Genomic DNA, 14,612 nt, shown 5'->3' on the forward strand with positions numbered 1-14,612 from the left:
GTCTTATATTAACTGGTGAGAAATTTCAAGTATAGCTATAGCTAATAATTTCCACAGGTGTTTTTCAAGTAATATTGTCATTTTTCAAATTTGACATAAAATGAGTTGACTTATGTTATGTTTTTAGCTTACCATATGACACCTAATATGTGCCTTTTTTGGATGTAAAGCGGTGATGGTTCTGGAATACATTGCTTTTGAGCATGAACATTTTATGTATTAATGAATCTGGCACTGTGGAAAAATAAAAAGAGAGTCCAGAGCTGCCGATGGGATGGCATCTGCTGTGAATAAACATCTGGGAACAGGAGGAAGACTATTCTGCTTCAGAAGAATTAGGGTCTGTCTAGACTGGGGATTTGACCTGATTACAGCCATCACTGGCTGACAGAAACTATCCATTGATACAATCTATAGAATAGATAGGCAAAGCTGCTGCTTGAGTGTGTGGGACTTAGCAAACTAAAATTCCGCCTGATCATGCAAATAGGATTTTGTACCTTTATATTCAGGATTGTCCCAGCATAACTGCAGCAAAAAATCTGTAATTTTCACATCCATGTTTTGGTGAGGCCACCGAGACTATGGACATGAAACAGAGGAAAGTGATCTTTTGTAGTATAAATGCAACTTAGAGTAAATAAAATAAACATCTATCACTAAGTTAGTCAGAGAAACATGAGCACTAATAATTTAAAGGAGTTTTGCTACATTGAGACACACGATTTAGTTGACTTAAAATCCGTAAGCCAGCTCATTGCCACGAGAGGATTTTGCTGTGTTGACATGATCTTCCAAACCAATAACACAAGGCTTTTGCAGAAGTAATTCATACTTGTAAGTTTTTTTTAATTAGAGTCCAAATAATTAAGTATTGAACATGTATGTATTAAGACCTGAAAAATTTTAAACTACTTATGTAATACTAATTTCTCTTTAGTGATTGTTAGTATTTGATGTTTGCTTTTGTTCAATACATATGATTTAAATAATATTTTAATTAACTTTTATAGGAGAATTTGCAGCAGTTGATCATGATGTCTTTGCCAAATGTATTAATAATTGGCAAAAATCCTTTTTCTGGTAAGTTTATTTTTAACTAAGATGAAAATTTGTATCGGTTTAATCATTTGTATTACTTCACTGGAAATAAAATTCATATAGGATTGAGCCTTTCAGCGGAAGATTGTGTAAATACTTTTAGCAAATAAGTGGTTTAATAATGATGAGTAACATTTTCTTTGTTCACACCAAAGGTCCACACGTTAGAAAAATGTGTCCTGTCCAAACCTCAGCGCTGGCTGCCATTAGGGTTTATACTGAAACGAAGTGCATTTCCCAGCAACCAATGAGCCACTGATATGACAAAGTATAAGTTTCATGTATTCCCAGCTTCTACGCTTTCAACTTTCTTTACCTAAGCCACCCCTGAGAAAATTGGCAGTTCAATGCATCTTACTTGATCCAACTCCTAATCCTTGTTTTTCCTTCCCCAAAACTCTCCTGCTTCTCTTGCATCATTACCTGAAAAATGTTGCAGTTACCTTCTTGCTTTCTCCCCTGAACTGACACTGTCTTTTCCATGCTCCCACCTTCTCTGCTTCCAGCTCTGAGAGTTGCAATTTTCAGACCGAGAAAATTAGCCTGTATGGAGCCAGCTGACTATCCACAGCCACTTGGGAATCTCTGCACCATGCTCTCAATTCCAGAAGCACGGAGCAGACACACCTGGCCTGCATGGAGCCACTATGGATTGGGCAGAATTTATTTACTTGGGTCTAATGTGTCCCAAGTGTTCTACTTCTGATGTTCTAGCACCTCAGCAGAGAGGTTAGGAACTACTCTAACAGGCTGTGTAGCTTCCCCTGGCTTTTTTTATTTGTTTAAGATGTCTAATATGCCATGCTTCCGTGTTTGTGAGACAAGATTTTTCTCATGAGCAAGAAGAACCATCTGTGTTACCTCACTTTTCAATTCCAGGGTTCATAACGTTGATATTTTGCATATTCCATCTGCATATATCCCATTTATATAGGTATCTCGATTTAATTTTTTTGATTTTTACTTTCTGCTTTTCAATATTGCTGCTTTTGCTTCTGAGGTCACAGCCTTTTAAGTTTTTATATGTGTAGATGCTGTAATCTATCATATGCACCAAGAAGTGTGAATGTGGTCTTTTCTTTTCCAAAAGAATAGAATCCATCGTGCTTTTATATTTTGATTCCAGACTTTCTTAAGGTTTTCGAAAGACACCATGGGTTTGCCTAGAGACCAGATTTAGTGGAAAAACAGATTAAAAAAACCAAGGTCATAGTGTTGTTTTTGTAGTGACTTTTTTTATTCTCTTTAAGATACTGAGACAAAATATGTCTTAACAATATTGTGTAGAATAAGGTGAAATTTTATCAAAAATGCACTACAAAAACTCACAAAGATAATTTAGTATTCAGTTGTATAGATAAAAACCTATGCTTTAGTCATTAATAAGAAAGCTTCTTCCTGTTTTGGGACTTCAGCTAAGTCTATGTAGCTTTTGTGGTTTGGCAACTGGAACCTCTGGTGGTGTATGCATTGCTCTCTTGTGGGGACGTTATTGGATTTGTGAGAAGATACGGACTTTACTGTAGCATAGCCCACATATTAAAAAAATTTGTGGTGTACAGACAATATACTTGAAGATGCTTCAGATTCCTGCGCGAGTTCATCATGGAATTTGATCTGAATCAGAAGATAGACCTGTTCTTTTGGGTTCCATCCAGAACCTTTCCCCTTTGAAAGTTAGGACTGTTCTTGCTGTGTCAGCTTGAACAGGACCTCATCCCTACAGGGATTTTTAAGCTTTTTTTCTTTGGTGGGCAAGTGTAGCGAAATCAAACCTTAGAGACCTTTTCAGAGACGTGCTGTGTAAATCTGATTGCATCAAGTGAGCCCCCATAGTAAAAGTCAATCCTCTGATAATGATTAGGATTTGGTCCACTAAAGCCAGGCTGTAGCAGGAATGTCTCCTATTTTTTCTCCTTTGCACGACTTTGCACTTAAGGAATGATTAGTAGAGAAATACCAGAAGACAACAAATTGCAGAAAGCAAGGGCAGATAAGATTTCAGGAAGAGAAACTGTTTGACTGTATCAGAGGCAGTTGGCTAATCAAGGAAAATGCAGATAGAATGCTGGATTTGAGCTTTGGTAAAAAAAGAGGTCATCAGAGACTTTATTAAGAAACATTTCAGTTGAGCTAATTGGCAGGAAGCCAGTTTGAGGAGAAAACTGGAGAAGAGCTACAGGCTGTGATTGTAAATGTTAAGTTAAATTACAGAGGAAAAGGAAAAGGACATAATGATGAGGCAAATGTTCTTTAATGGGGGAAGAGGAAAGATTAAAACCAGCTCATATTTCTGAGGGAGCAGGGGAGGATGGAAGGCTACAGAGGATATGAAAGTCAGGGGTAAGAGCGAGTGCAGGGAAGATCAAAGGTTAGGACAGGGTAGAGACAAAGTTCAAGCAGCAAGTTGGAGGGTGTAGAAGAGAATTATCTGTTTCTGTATTGGTGATGCAGAAAAAGGAAGAAAAACATACAAGATGGTTGGTAGCAGTGGGAGGCTGAGGTTGTTCCGTATTTTGCCGTGTTCCTTCAGGGAACGTGGGAGAGAGACATGGAAACAATATTCAGGTAGGCTTTTAAAAGCCAGTCAAGAGATGCTGAAGCAGTGTGCAAATGAGCGTCCAAAGAGGAGTTCGGGGATTGTTTTACAAAAAAAAAAAAAAAAAAAGTGTGATGAATTTATTGGGATAAATGAATGTAGGATGTGAGACGTTGGGATGGATTCCTCCTATTACAATATTCTGGTTAACCTTTATTGATTGAGACAGGCAGGCAGGTGGAATTCCCCTTTAGCTGAAGTAGCGTGCTTCTGATGAAACATTAACTGATGGTTTCTATTTCTATGTAAAACACTTCACAGCTCGAGTCTTTGGGATACAAGTCTGTATAAATGATTAAAGATCTCCCATTTGAGTTCATGTTCTTAGTAACATATCTACTTGAGAAACCTCTTTAGAAAAATTTAAACATTACATGTTTATTGGGATTATACATATCCCCCTCTAAAAGAAGCAGGTTGAATCAATGTTGAAAAAAGGCTCTCTACTTAATATTGTAATGCACAGAGAACTCCTGAAGCCATGAGGAAGCTAGAGAAGTTTAGCATCCGTCTCTTTCATCTCTGCTTTATGGCAGCAGGCTTGACTCTTTACTGAAAGCTGCTCAAAATTGTTAAGAATTATATATCCTTTTAGGTTTTTCCCTGATTTCTTTTTGATTTCCTCTTTTGATCAAGCTTACCTCATATCTGTAACTTTTTGGGAATGATTTTACATTTACTTCACGAACAAAATACTCTAGTGGGTCAAATCAAAGGACAATTTTTCAAGTGCTTGTAAGTGAATAGTTACATCTTTCTTATGTGGGGGTTCATCCAAAACAGACTCAGTTGCCCAATGTAGAAGATTGCAAACTGCCATTTTGGAAGGAAGGTTCTGGTTGAATTTTCTTTTAGATGCTTAAAATTGTCTTGTGATCATTGGAGATCATCTGTGATTACCGAGTCCTTTAAAAAAAGGGACTTCAGGGACTTTAGCTCAGGTTCAAGAGTGGCTATGCATGCCTTAGTACATGCTAGACGTTCACTGTTTGCTATTTGGACTGAGAGTGAATCTGTTGGTATCGGTGGTAGTTATACCTGCTTTGTTGCAGAGTACAGTTTTGGAGAATAAAGGTCAGATTTCTAGCCAGACCCAGCATTATTTGACAGCTATGTTTGACAGCGTAGCTTTTGTCTGGTTAGCTAACGATGAAATAAACTATTGGCTGAAATCCAGACTATATTGTGGAAAGGATGCTATTAGGACCCTTTTATTCCTAGATAGCCCAATGGGTAGTGTTTTCTGTTTCAGTAAAGCAAAATGATATATCACCATATAGAGTTTAGTTCCAACTAGCCTAAGCTATTTTGCTATGCTTAAAACACTTGCTTTATGGCATTTATATTCTAGATATAGCATATATTTAGTAGTAGGATGAGGACATTTTGAGTGCAAAAAGTAAGATGCATCTTTACTAATCTGTAAACAGAGTTCTTTAAGTTAAGCTTCTTTAGGAGGTTAAGATGCTTAAGGCCAGATTTGGAAATACATTTTGATTTTTAGATGTACAGATGAATATCTAATACAGCTTTATAAAATAATTTAAATTAATTTGTCACCTAAGTCTTACAGCTTGGGGGTGGCAAATAATTTAAGCACTTTTGTAAATATCTCGAGATACCTGAGATTGCAGTTGAAAACTTGATTGTAGGTCTCCAAAGCACTTCTGAAAATGTTGCTCTTAAGTTTTGCTTTATGAAGGGCTGAAGTGATGTTTTTTTCCATTTGAAACTATTACGGGTGTTAAGCTATTTGTTAACACTGAAAGTTGGCAGTTGAATGGCAAAAAGGTCTAAGCTGGAAAGATGGGGGTTTCTTCATCTTTTTGTTGTCTAAACTTGGTTAACATAAATTATATGAAAATAATGAGTAAATCTGATGTTTTCTGAGGGGTAGGGGAAGAAACTCAAATTACCATTTTACACCTACCATTTTTTTGTTCTTGTTGTCTTCTTAGAGCCAGGTACTGAAGAAATAAAAAAACTCCTCCTGCTTTTACTTGGTTGTGCAGTTCAGGTAAGTTTAATTACGTTTACATCTGTATGGAATGATTTAAGTGTTACTGATCTCTTTTCTTACTATTTTAATACCTGAGGTTGTATATAACTTTGACCTTCCTTCCTCTAGTGTAACTACTGCATTCCTTGAAAATCTGGATATTCTTATAGTTAAAATGGCTACAACTGTACACCTCTTAGGTTTTATTGTAATGAATATAGCAAACCATGTAGATAGGATTTCTAATAGTTTATTGATTTTAATATTGTTAATTCATCTGATGCTGTGAAGAAAGGAAGCAAATGGTGAAGTACTGAAGAATTGACTTACTGATGTATCTTACTGAAACTGTTTCATGTATTTAATAAACGTTTTTTGATGGACTGCTGTTCTTATTAGGAAAGTTTGTACCATTCAGCTGATTAAACTGAAAAAATAGAATCAGTCATATGTTCTTGACAACTTAAATAAGCAACTTGAATACTAGAGGAGGACACTGAAAAAATACCTCTGGAACTCACTATCATAAAATTTGAATAAGTAGCTATTAAGAAACCTCTTCCTTGCCCCATTTCAATAGCTGTTTTTCCTTTACCGTTTTATTAGTGTTGAAAGTTGTTATAATTACTGTAATGTGGCATAAACCAAGTATTTATTCGTCAACAAAGTTATTGAATAATTTAATAGCGTGATCATTGTAATGCCAGCTTTATCATTTTTAGAAGTACAAAGGGAGAATTAAAATACTTGTGATTTTATATATAGGTATGTATATAAAACAGATATCTTTCTTTTTAGTGTCAGAAAAAAGAAGAATTTATTGAAAGAATCCAAGGTCTGGATTTTGACACTAGAGCAGCTGTTGCAGCCCATATTCAAGAGGTATATTGTTATTTTCGTGCTTTTAATTTTTTTGGAGGTGGAATATTGTATTGTAAGAAGATTAATTGCATTTCTTCAAAAGCAAGTAAATCAAATATGTGATTTGTATATCTAGTGTTTTTAGTAAGCAAAAAATGCCTTTATTTTTTAAACTTCATTTACAAAATATTTCATGATCAAGCTCTTTTGGATTACATTGTTAAAGCAGTACCAGGGAGCAAGTATGTTGCTCCAAGAATTTCTTAGAATTACAGCAAATTTAGTTTAATGAAATTTTCATGTGCAAATTTATTTATAAAATAGAATTCAAATTCCATGTATGTGATATGTAATATATCAATTATGTCATAGCCACCTTTTGCTTTTTATTTTGCCAGAAGTATAAGGTACTACTTTCAGGTAGATAAGAAACTATTCCATAACATACAATTTAATCTATTTTAAATGTTTTTGCATACCTTGTCAAGAGAATTTAACCTGTACGGTTTCAGCTTTATTTTCTTATGCTTCCTTTCTAGTCTTATAATTTAAAGACGATGTTTTTTCTCTTCCATTTCATTCCGTGTAGGTAACTCATAATCAGGAAAATGTGTTTGATCTGCAGTGGATGGATGTCATTGTATTGACACAAGAATATGTTGAACCTCTCTTGAAAAATATGGCATTACATTTAAAAAGACTTATAGATGAAAGAGATGAGCACTCAGAGGTATGGATATGGTTTGTTGCTTAAGAGAAATGTAAGAAACCATTTTTTGAAAATGATACAGCTTACCATTTTTATAACTAATAGTTTAATGTATGTTCTGCTAGCCTATTTAAGCAAGGATTCCTTACTGCCAAAAAGTTGTTTCAGGTAGTTACAGTGTGCATGCTAGTTGTTGAATACTGTGATAAACTAGAAAAGATAATAGCAGATCCTCTTTTTCATGTAATCAGAGTCTGAAACAACTTTAAATAGCATTTATCTGTAGTTGAAAACAGAAAATCCAAAGCTATATCAGCTGAAGTTTCCAGGAATCAGTACCCCGTCAGTTTGCAAGCCAGTCACTGAAAGATGCCTGTTGTGTTACTGTATCCTATTGTACAGCTTTGAGTGAACTGGAGCAGAATTCATGCTAGGAGAGGAGGTTTTACAAGCTTATCACGAGGCACAATCATTTTACTGTGGGAGAATCAAGAAACAGAAATATATTTAATAAAAATTGCAAGTTAGGAATCATCTTGGTGGTCCCAGATTTGGCCCTCAGTAGAGTGTGGATATGTTAATGTTTCAATTATTCCAAATATTCCTTTGACAGTTAGCAACTGTGTTTCCAGTTCACAAGCTTGATAAGAGTAAAACAGAAACTTAACTGTGAGGGGAGAGGATGTGTGGTAATCCTTTTTTGCAACGCAGAGGAAACGTAACTTTAAAACACAAGAGGTCTTCATATTAGGATAACACCTTTATTTATGTGATGACATAGGAATATTCCTGTAGGTCTGATGCTTTATTCAGTTGGCAAGGATGCTGCTGTACACTGAAGAACACGAGTTTCTTTAGAGATTTATATTTATCCTCCTGTTGAAGGAATTCATGCCATTTCATTACCCTGTCCATTCTAAGCACTGATAATTTTGTGGACTTAAAAGTTTGAATTTGAGTAGTTTAAGAATAGCCGAACAATACTGTTAAATAGCTGTGACTATTTGCTTTAGGTATAGAGGTGTATGTAGGGCTTCTAACTTCTTTTATGGCCAAACTTTTCCATTATTCTTGCTTCATTTCAATCTTTGATTTGTTAAGGCAGTTTCTGACATATAAATAGTGCTCTGAACACAATTCTGTGCTTTTTTTTCTCTCGCTCTTTTTCTTTTTTTAATTTCTTAGACTATCATAGAACTCTCAGAAGAACGGGACTGTCTCCGTTTTCTACCTCACGCATCGGCAGCACAATCACCTTGTGGATCTCCTGGCATGAAACGCACTGAAAGCAGACAGCACCTGTCAGTAGAGCTCGCAGATGCCAAAGCAAAGATAAGAAGGCTTAGGCAAGAGCTGTGAGTACACGTAGATTGCAGAAGTGTGTTGTTCAAACACAGGTTTTAAAGTCCTGTCGATTTCGCACTACAATAGTAGTACTCTATAGACAAATTCTTCATTCTTTCAAATGTTAAATTACATTTTTAAATGTTTTTTTTAGTTATTGAACCCCAGGCAGCATATTTTTAGCACGTAAGCATATTTGTGGACCAGTACAACAAATACAACTTTTCATCTGTGTTTGTCTTAATTTGTATTATGAATTCTATTGATACTTTAACCATAAACATACTGAAATCAGTGAACTAGTGCTGTGGTAATTTTGTATCTTTTGTACTCTGAACTTTCTGAAAATCTAATTATGTTTGAGCAATCTCTTGAACATGTTACAGTACAGTAATGGGCTCTTTGCATAAATCGTTTGTCTTTTAGAAATACTCACAGCTAATCGAAAGCAGCGTTGTCTTTTTCTTTTACATGTTGTGTCCATATTGTTGTTTCAGAAACAAGTTCTTTGTGCTTCCTTTATTGTTCGTTATCATTAACGAATGTCTGACTATAATTTTAATATATCTGTATTTATATACATTTCTAAAAGAATAGCTTTGCAGTCGAGGCAATTATGGGGTGACACACTCAAGCATGGTTGCATGGGGCAGGCAGGTAGGGACTGGAAGTAAGAGCTGTGTCCTGACCATTCAAAGATTAGTGGATTAAAAACATCTTTTTTAAAAGGAGATAGTGCTGTAGCGATTCCTTATCGGCAGCATGATTAAGTGACCTGTTTCTTGTTGGAAATATAGTGAGAAATAGTCATCTATGGTTCATTCATGGTTTATGAAACATTTTAATTTGTTGCAGATAGGAAAAAAAATTATCATTAGAATAATTTCCTGTCCCCCCTCTCTTTGCTTCTTTCTGTGTAGAAAATTCCTTGTTTGCACACCACTTGTTTGCTCATGTCCTTCAATACTGTTCCACTTCTATCTGCCATGCCACTCTGCAGAGAAAAATGAAAAAAGAAAGCAAACTATGCAAACCAAACTCCACTAGATCTCTTGACCACTGCAAACCTGGATGCAGTGAAACAGACTTTGAGTTTACTGGCAGGGGGGTGGTTATTTATGTCTAAGGAATAACGTAATTTGTAAAATGAGTAAATTTTATAGCTTGGGTCAGTTATGGTTTCTCACAGTTTCCAACTTGTTACGTTCATCCAGTTAAGGGAGCACTCTCTTCTCCCCCCCAGTGCTGACCCCTTAGCTAAGGGGTGTATTCCCCTCCTTCACCTCATCCAAGTACTGTGAAAAATCCGTCCCATTATAACAAAGATCTTTGTTTCTTTGTGTTTCATATTGTGATGTTTATCCCTTCTATTTTATGAAGAAAACTGATTCAGTGTCAGTGGGTATTTAGTCTGTCTTCATAGTCTAGGAACAAATCTGAGCAGTAGTGAAGAGTTATTTAAAGAGAAGAACGGTAATAGGCCAGTGGAGAATCTGTTTCTTCCTATAGCAATGCGTAACGTGGTTTTAGCAGAGTGAAGTATGTGCAGTTTGAACTTAAAACACAAATGTTAAATCTGAAGAGATTCAACATCTATAGTAACTTGCCTATAGTTTAGAAACAACATAAAGATTTTTCATCCAGCTTATTTCGTGGAGGGAAGAGACAGGTAAAATCAAATTAAAAATTGAAGGTAGCATAAGTCACAATTATCAGCTCGCTGGTCTGCTCGTATCAGTCTGTTGATCAGATCATCTCTAGCTGGCTGGATTAACTATCTGGTTGATTTACTCAGAGGATCCCCTTCCCCCACTACATCTTGGTCTTCATGCAGAATAGAGGACAAAAAGATACGGCTCTTTTTTTCTGATGTCTGTATTATTATGTGTCTACTGAAATGAGCCCGCCCAGCATATTCTATAAACAGCTGCACCAAGAAAATTAGTGAAAAAATTGCTGTTATTAGTTTGATTGACAGTTAATAGATAGCCTAAACAGTGAACACTGGTATGTTCTGTATAATTTAGTACAATCCTCTCTAGTCTGTAGCTGAAGCATGCAATTAGGGCAACAGTGATGGCTCGGAACATTTCACATTTTGCACTCTACTTGAATTCAATTCGTAAATAAATTTCCTTTGCGCGTAGGAGTATATTTAAAATACTAGACTTTGATAAATTAACTTTTGTCTGTAGCATTTGGTATTAAATGCTGCATGTATTTGATAAATTTAAAATTAGAGTCATTCCAGAGTTGAAAATATTCAGCTTAAAATTTACTTATAATCTGGTTTTGGCAATGAACCTTCATATCTGGTTTAGTATGCACTGCAGCTAATATAATTTCATACAAAAGGTCTGTAAAGATTATTTTTCTTTGCAGCACCATATACCAATAGCTGGATGCAAAACAGCGATTTGAGGCTTGTAATACAGAAACTCCAGAACTGGAAATTGCACACCTGATTTTCTATATTAAGTCCTATATGTTTCTGTGTAGAACAATAATATAGGAATATGAATGTTAATAGAAAAGTTACAGTAATCTAACATAATACAGAATACATTTGTATTTCTGTATGGTTTCTGAACACCTATGTAGAGGGAGAGCTTTGATATCTGCTGTGGACAGTGGTGTTGCAGTGAGCTATACATAGATGAACCCCTGTATACTTGTAGGCTGTCAAAGACCTTTTTGAAACAGTGTATGGTTGCAAAAAGATCATTCATTGTGAGATTGGCTCATTTTTAAAAACAACTGTTGTAGTTTTGTTTAAAACAAATATATTTTTTGTTAGTATGATTACTTTTAGATTGTATTATACGTTTCAGTCCATTAAATTCTCTTATTTCCCCCTTTTCTACTTCTGTTTTGTTTCATACTTGTATTCCAAAGTATTAAGTAGTATAGTAACATGTTTGAATATGCATTATATCTTTTGGGGGTATACAATATTGGATATGGCAGGTTTTTTCAAGAGCGAATACTGTTTGTTCTGAGGTGCAGCTGAATTTTGAACATTAGATATTCTGTGTCTTTGAGAGAATTAAATATTTCCCTCGCACTTACTCATTGTTTAACAAACTCATTTTTTGAGCATTGAGAAATAAGTGTTACCTGGAAGTTAAGAACGAGTCCTGTAAGAATTGTAGTATTCTATGTCAGATTGTTTTTATTACAAATTTCTGAATAGACTAAAACAGATACTGCGTTGTTTCCATAAAATTAAAATTCATTGTGCATTTCATAAAATTATTAACGTTATTAAGCGGTATCTTCTTTTAATGAGTAAATGCACCTGAAAACCTTAATTCTTCTCTGTAAGAGAAAGAAAAATTACAAAAGTATAAAAGTGCTTTTAAAATTGGCCTTACCTGATCTGTGAGAGGATGCATCAGTGATCACTGTCTAGTTCTCCTGGAAAATACTTGGACCTTTTGAATGTATATTTTGAAATTATTCTAAGATTACTTTTGGATGTGAATCTCCTGGTACACATTCATGTGTATTGTCTGGGGTTTTTTACCAAAAAAATCCCTTATCCCTTATCACAAAAAATGCCTTTGTTACACCCTAATGTTTTCTGCCCCACATAAGTAGGAAATATTGGTGAACAACAATTTAAAGCACTATGAAAAATCTGACCAAATTTAAAAGATCAGATATAGATTAAAACCTAAAGCATATCTAAAGCATAATGGCATACCTAAGTTTTACACTTTGATGTCCATGAAATTGTGGATTAAATAAGGGATGTCTCACGAATCTCAGTATTTTGTTCTCAAAAGAGATGATAATTATCAAGTTTTGCAGTTATATTTAACTGTGTTTTATGTTTTCTCTTTTAAGTGAGGAAAAGACTGAGCAGTTGCTTGACTGTAAACAAGAACTTGAAGGGATGGAAGCTGAACTAAAGAGACTTCAGCAAGAGGTATAGGTTTTGTAAAACTATTACTTAAAATAAAGTGGGCAAAAAAAAATTGCTGCCACCAGAATGATGATTATTATTTTTTTTTTTTAATTAGGAAGTATGCTTTCATGCATTTTTTTATTTTGCACTCTGAACGTGATCTTATATAATTTATTCCTTTATTTGGTCTAGTATGCTGGAAAAATATTCTGAGTTAGGTTAGTATTTCTTCTCTAATTTTTTTATTTCCACATTCAAGCAATTTACCACCAACATATCCTATGAGTGTACATGTACTGAATTTTTCTCAAAAACAATCCACTCAAATTTTGATTGGTTTTCTTTATACTTTGAGTCTATGTGATGATAATGAGGGAAAACACCTGATTCATTTATTATTACGGTATGAGTGTATAAAATTATTGAGGGTCATTTGAGAACATTATCTGTAAAAGAAATGTGCTGTTCTGAAGTTTACAAATGTGTACATACCTCTCCTTGAAAAAGTCCAATGCATTTATCCTGGAAATACATCATCTGGACTGAGCCTGTAAAATACATAGTCAGTCTTTTGTGATAAACTACAGTTTTTAGGTAAAAGTCGCTGTGTCTAATGCCATGCAGTTTCATTTGAAGTCAGCAGTATTCCCTGTAGCTCTAAGCTAGCAAGACCAGTAGGAGCTTCTGTTTAGGATATGTACTGTGTATTGAGAAATTCAAGGAGGAATTAATTAAAAATACGTACATTTTTTTTTTCTTTACCTTTCTCAGAACTAGCTTATGATATCCCTCTACATTACTCCTGATTTAAATAATGAAGCAGCTATGTCATCCTTCAGCGTGTACTGTCCAGTATTCTTGCCTTTAATTTCTGTATTTTCTTATTTTCTAGAATATGAATTTACTCTCAGATGCCCGTTCTGCCAGAGTGTATAGAGATGAATTAGATGCTCTTCGTGAGAAGGCAATTCGAGTTGACAAGCTTGAAAGTGAAGTCAGCCGGTATAAAGAGAGGCTGCATGATATTGAATTCTACAAAGCTAGAGTGGAGGTATATTAAGGAAAAAAAAATACTGAATAACCATCATTTTTTGTTTGCTCTGGCTTTTTCAAAGTTATTTTGATGATTTAAACAGTGGGACATGAAAACAATGTTACAGCTTCTTGCTCTGGCATGTATGATAGTCAGTCTTTTGTGATAAAATACAGTTTTTAGGTAAAAGTCGCTGTGTCTAATGCCATGCAGTTTCATTTGAAGTCAGCAGTATTCCCTGTAGCTCTAAGCTAGCAAGACCAGTAGGAGCTTCTGTTTAGGATATATGCTATGTATTAAGAAACTCAAGGAGGAATTAATTAAAAATATGCTATAAATGTAATAATAATTTCTTTCTCCTCTTGTGGGCCTCCTAAGAGACAGCATTTTTCTAAGTAAAGCGTTGAGGAAATAGCGGCTATACACATAAATGAGTATAGGATGACGGCATTCTGTGGATAAAATACACTAAAAAGAGCTGCACTGACACCAGGCAAGAGAGACTTACAGTTCTGTCATGAATTAGAAGTTTAGGAAACAAATCATCAACATGCAGGATTTTATTAGGCCATCATTCTATTTGTAAATGGCAAATTTCTTGAGCAAATGCCAAGGTGGCAGAATTTGTGAAAGAATTACTTGTGGGAGTCAAAACTAGTGAAATTTTAAAGACATTTTCAAGGTGGTCATTAAAAAAAAGACTCCTAGAAAAGCAGGGAGGACTCGAAATGAATACTTGTTGGAAAAAATATTATGTTGCCTGGATGTAGTTGTACTGGTATGAAGCCCTTTCTTTAGGGTGAAAATAACCAAAAATCAAAACCAAGATATTAGGCTAAACTATGACACGGAATATTTTTACATAACTTCTTCATTTAGGATGGCATCTCGGGAACTCGTTCAGTCCTTCTGCTTTAAGCAAGGTATTATTATATACCCATACCACCCCAGATGAATGCTTGGCATTAATCAGTGCTTTAAGACCTGGGTGACGAGGTGTCCGCAGCCTTTCGTAGCAGCCTTTTTCTTCTCTGAAGACTGTGACATGTCATGTGT

The 14,612-nt window shown here is 35.0% G+C and overlaps 1 protein-coding gene across 1 annotated transcript in view; it reads left to right on the forward strand.

Annotated features, from left to right (window-relative positions):
* The window catches only part of CCDC88A (coiled-coil domain containing 88A), a 78,160-nt gene that overhangs the window by 22,838 nt on the left and 40,710 nt on the right, over positions 1 to 14,612 (forward strand). The window contains exons 4-10 of the mRNA XM_075147798.1: positions 1,014 to 1,083; positions 5,659 to 5,717; positions 6,498 to 6,581; positions 7,150 to 7,290; positions 8,455 to 8,624; positions 12,463 to 12,544; positions 13,416 to 13,574. Coding sequence (XP_075003899.1) covers positions 1,014 to 1,083; positions 5,659 to 5,717; positions 6,498 to 6,581; positions 7,150 to 7,290; positions 8,455 to 8,624; positions 12,463 to 12,544; positions 13,416 to 13,574 — 765 coding nt within the window. The remainder of the gene's footprint in view (positions 1 to 1,013; positions 1,084 to 5,658; positions 5,718 to 6,497; positions 6,582 to 7,149; positions 7,291 to 8,454; positions 8,625 to 12,462; positions 12,545 to 13,415; positions 13,575 to 14,612) is intronic.

This window comes from Calonectris borealis, chromosome 3 (genome assembly GCF_964195595.1).
Source record: "Calonectris borealis chromosome 3, bCalBor7.hap1.2, whole genome shotgun sequence".
Lineage (NCBI taxonomy): Eukaryota > Metazoa > Chordata > Aves > Procellariiformes > Procellariidae > Calonectris > Calonectris borealis.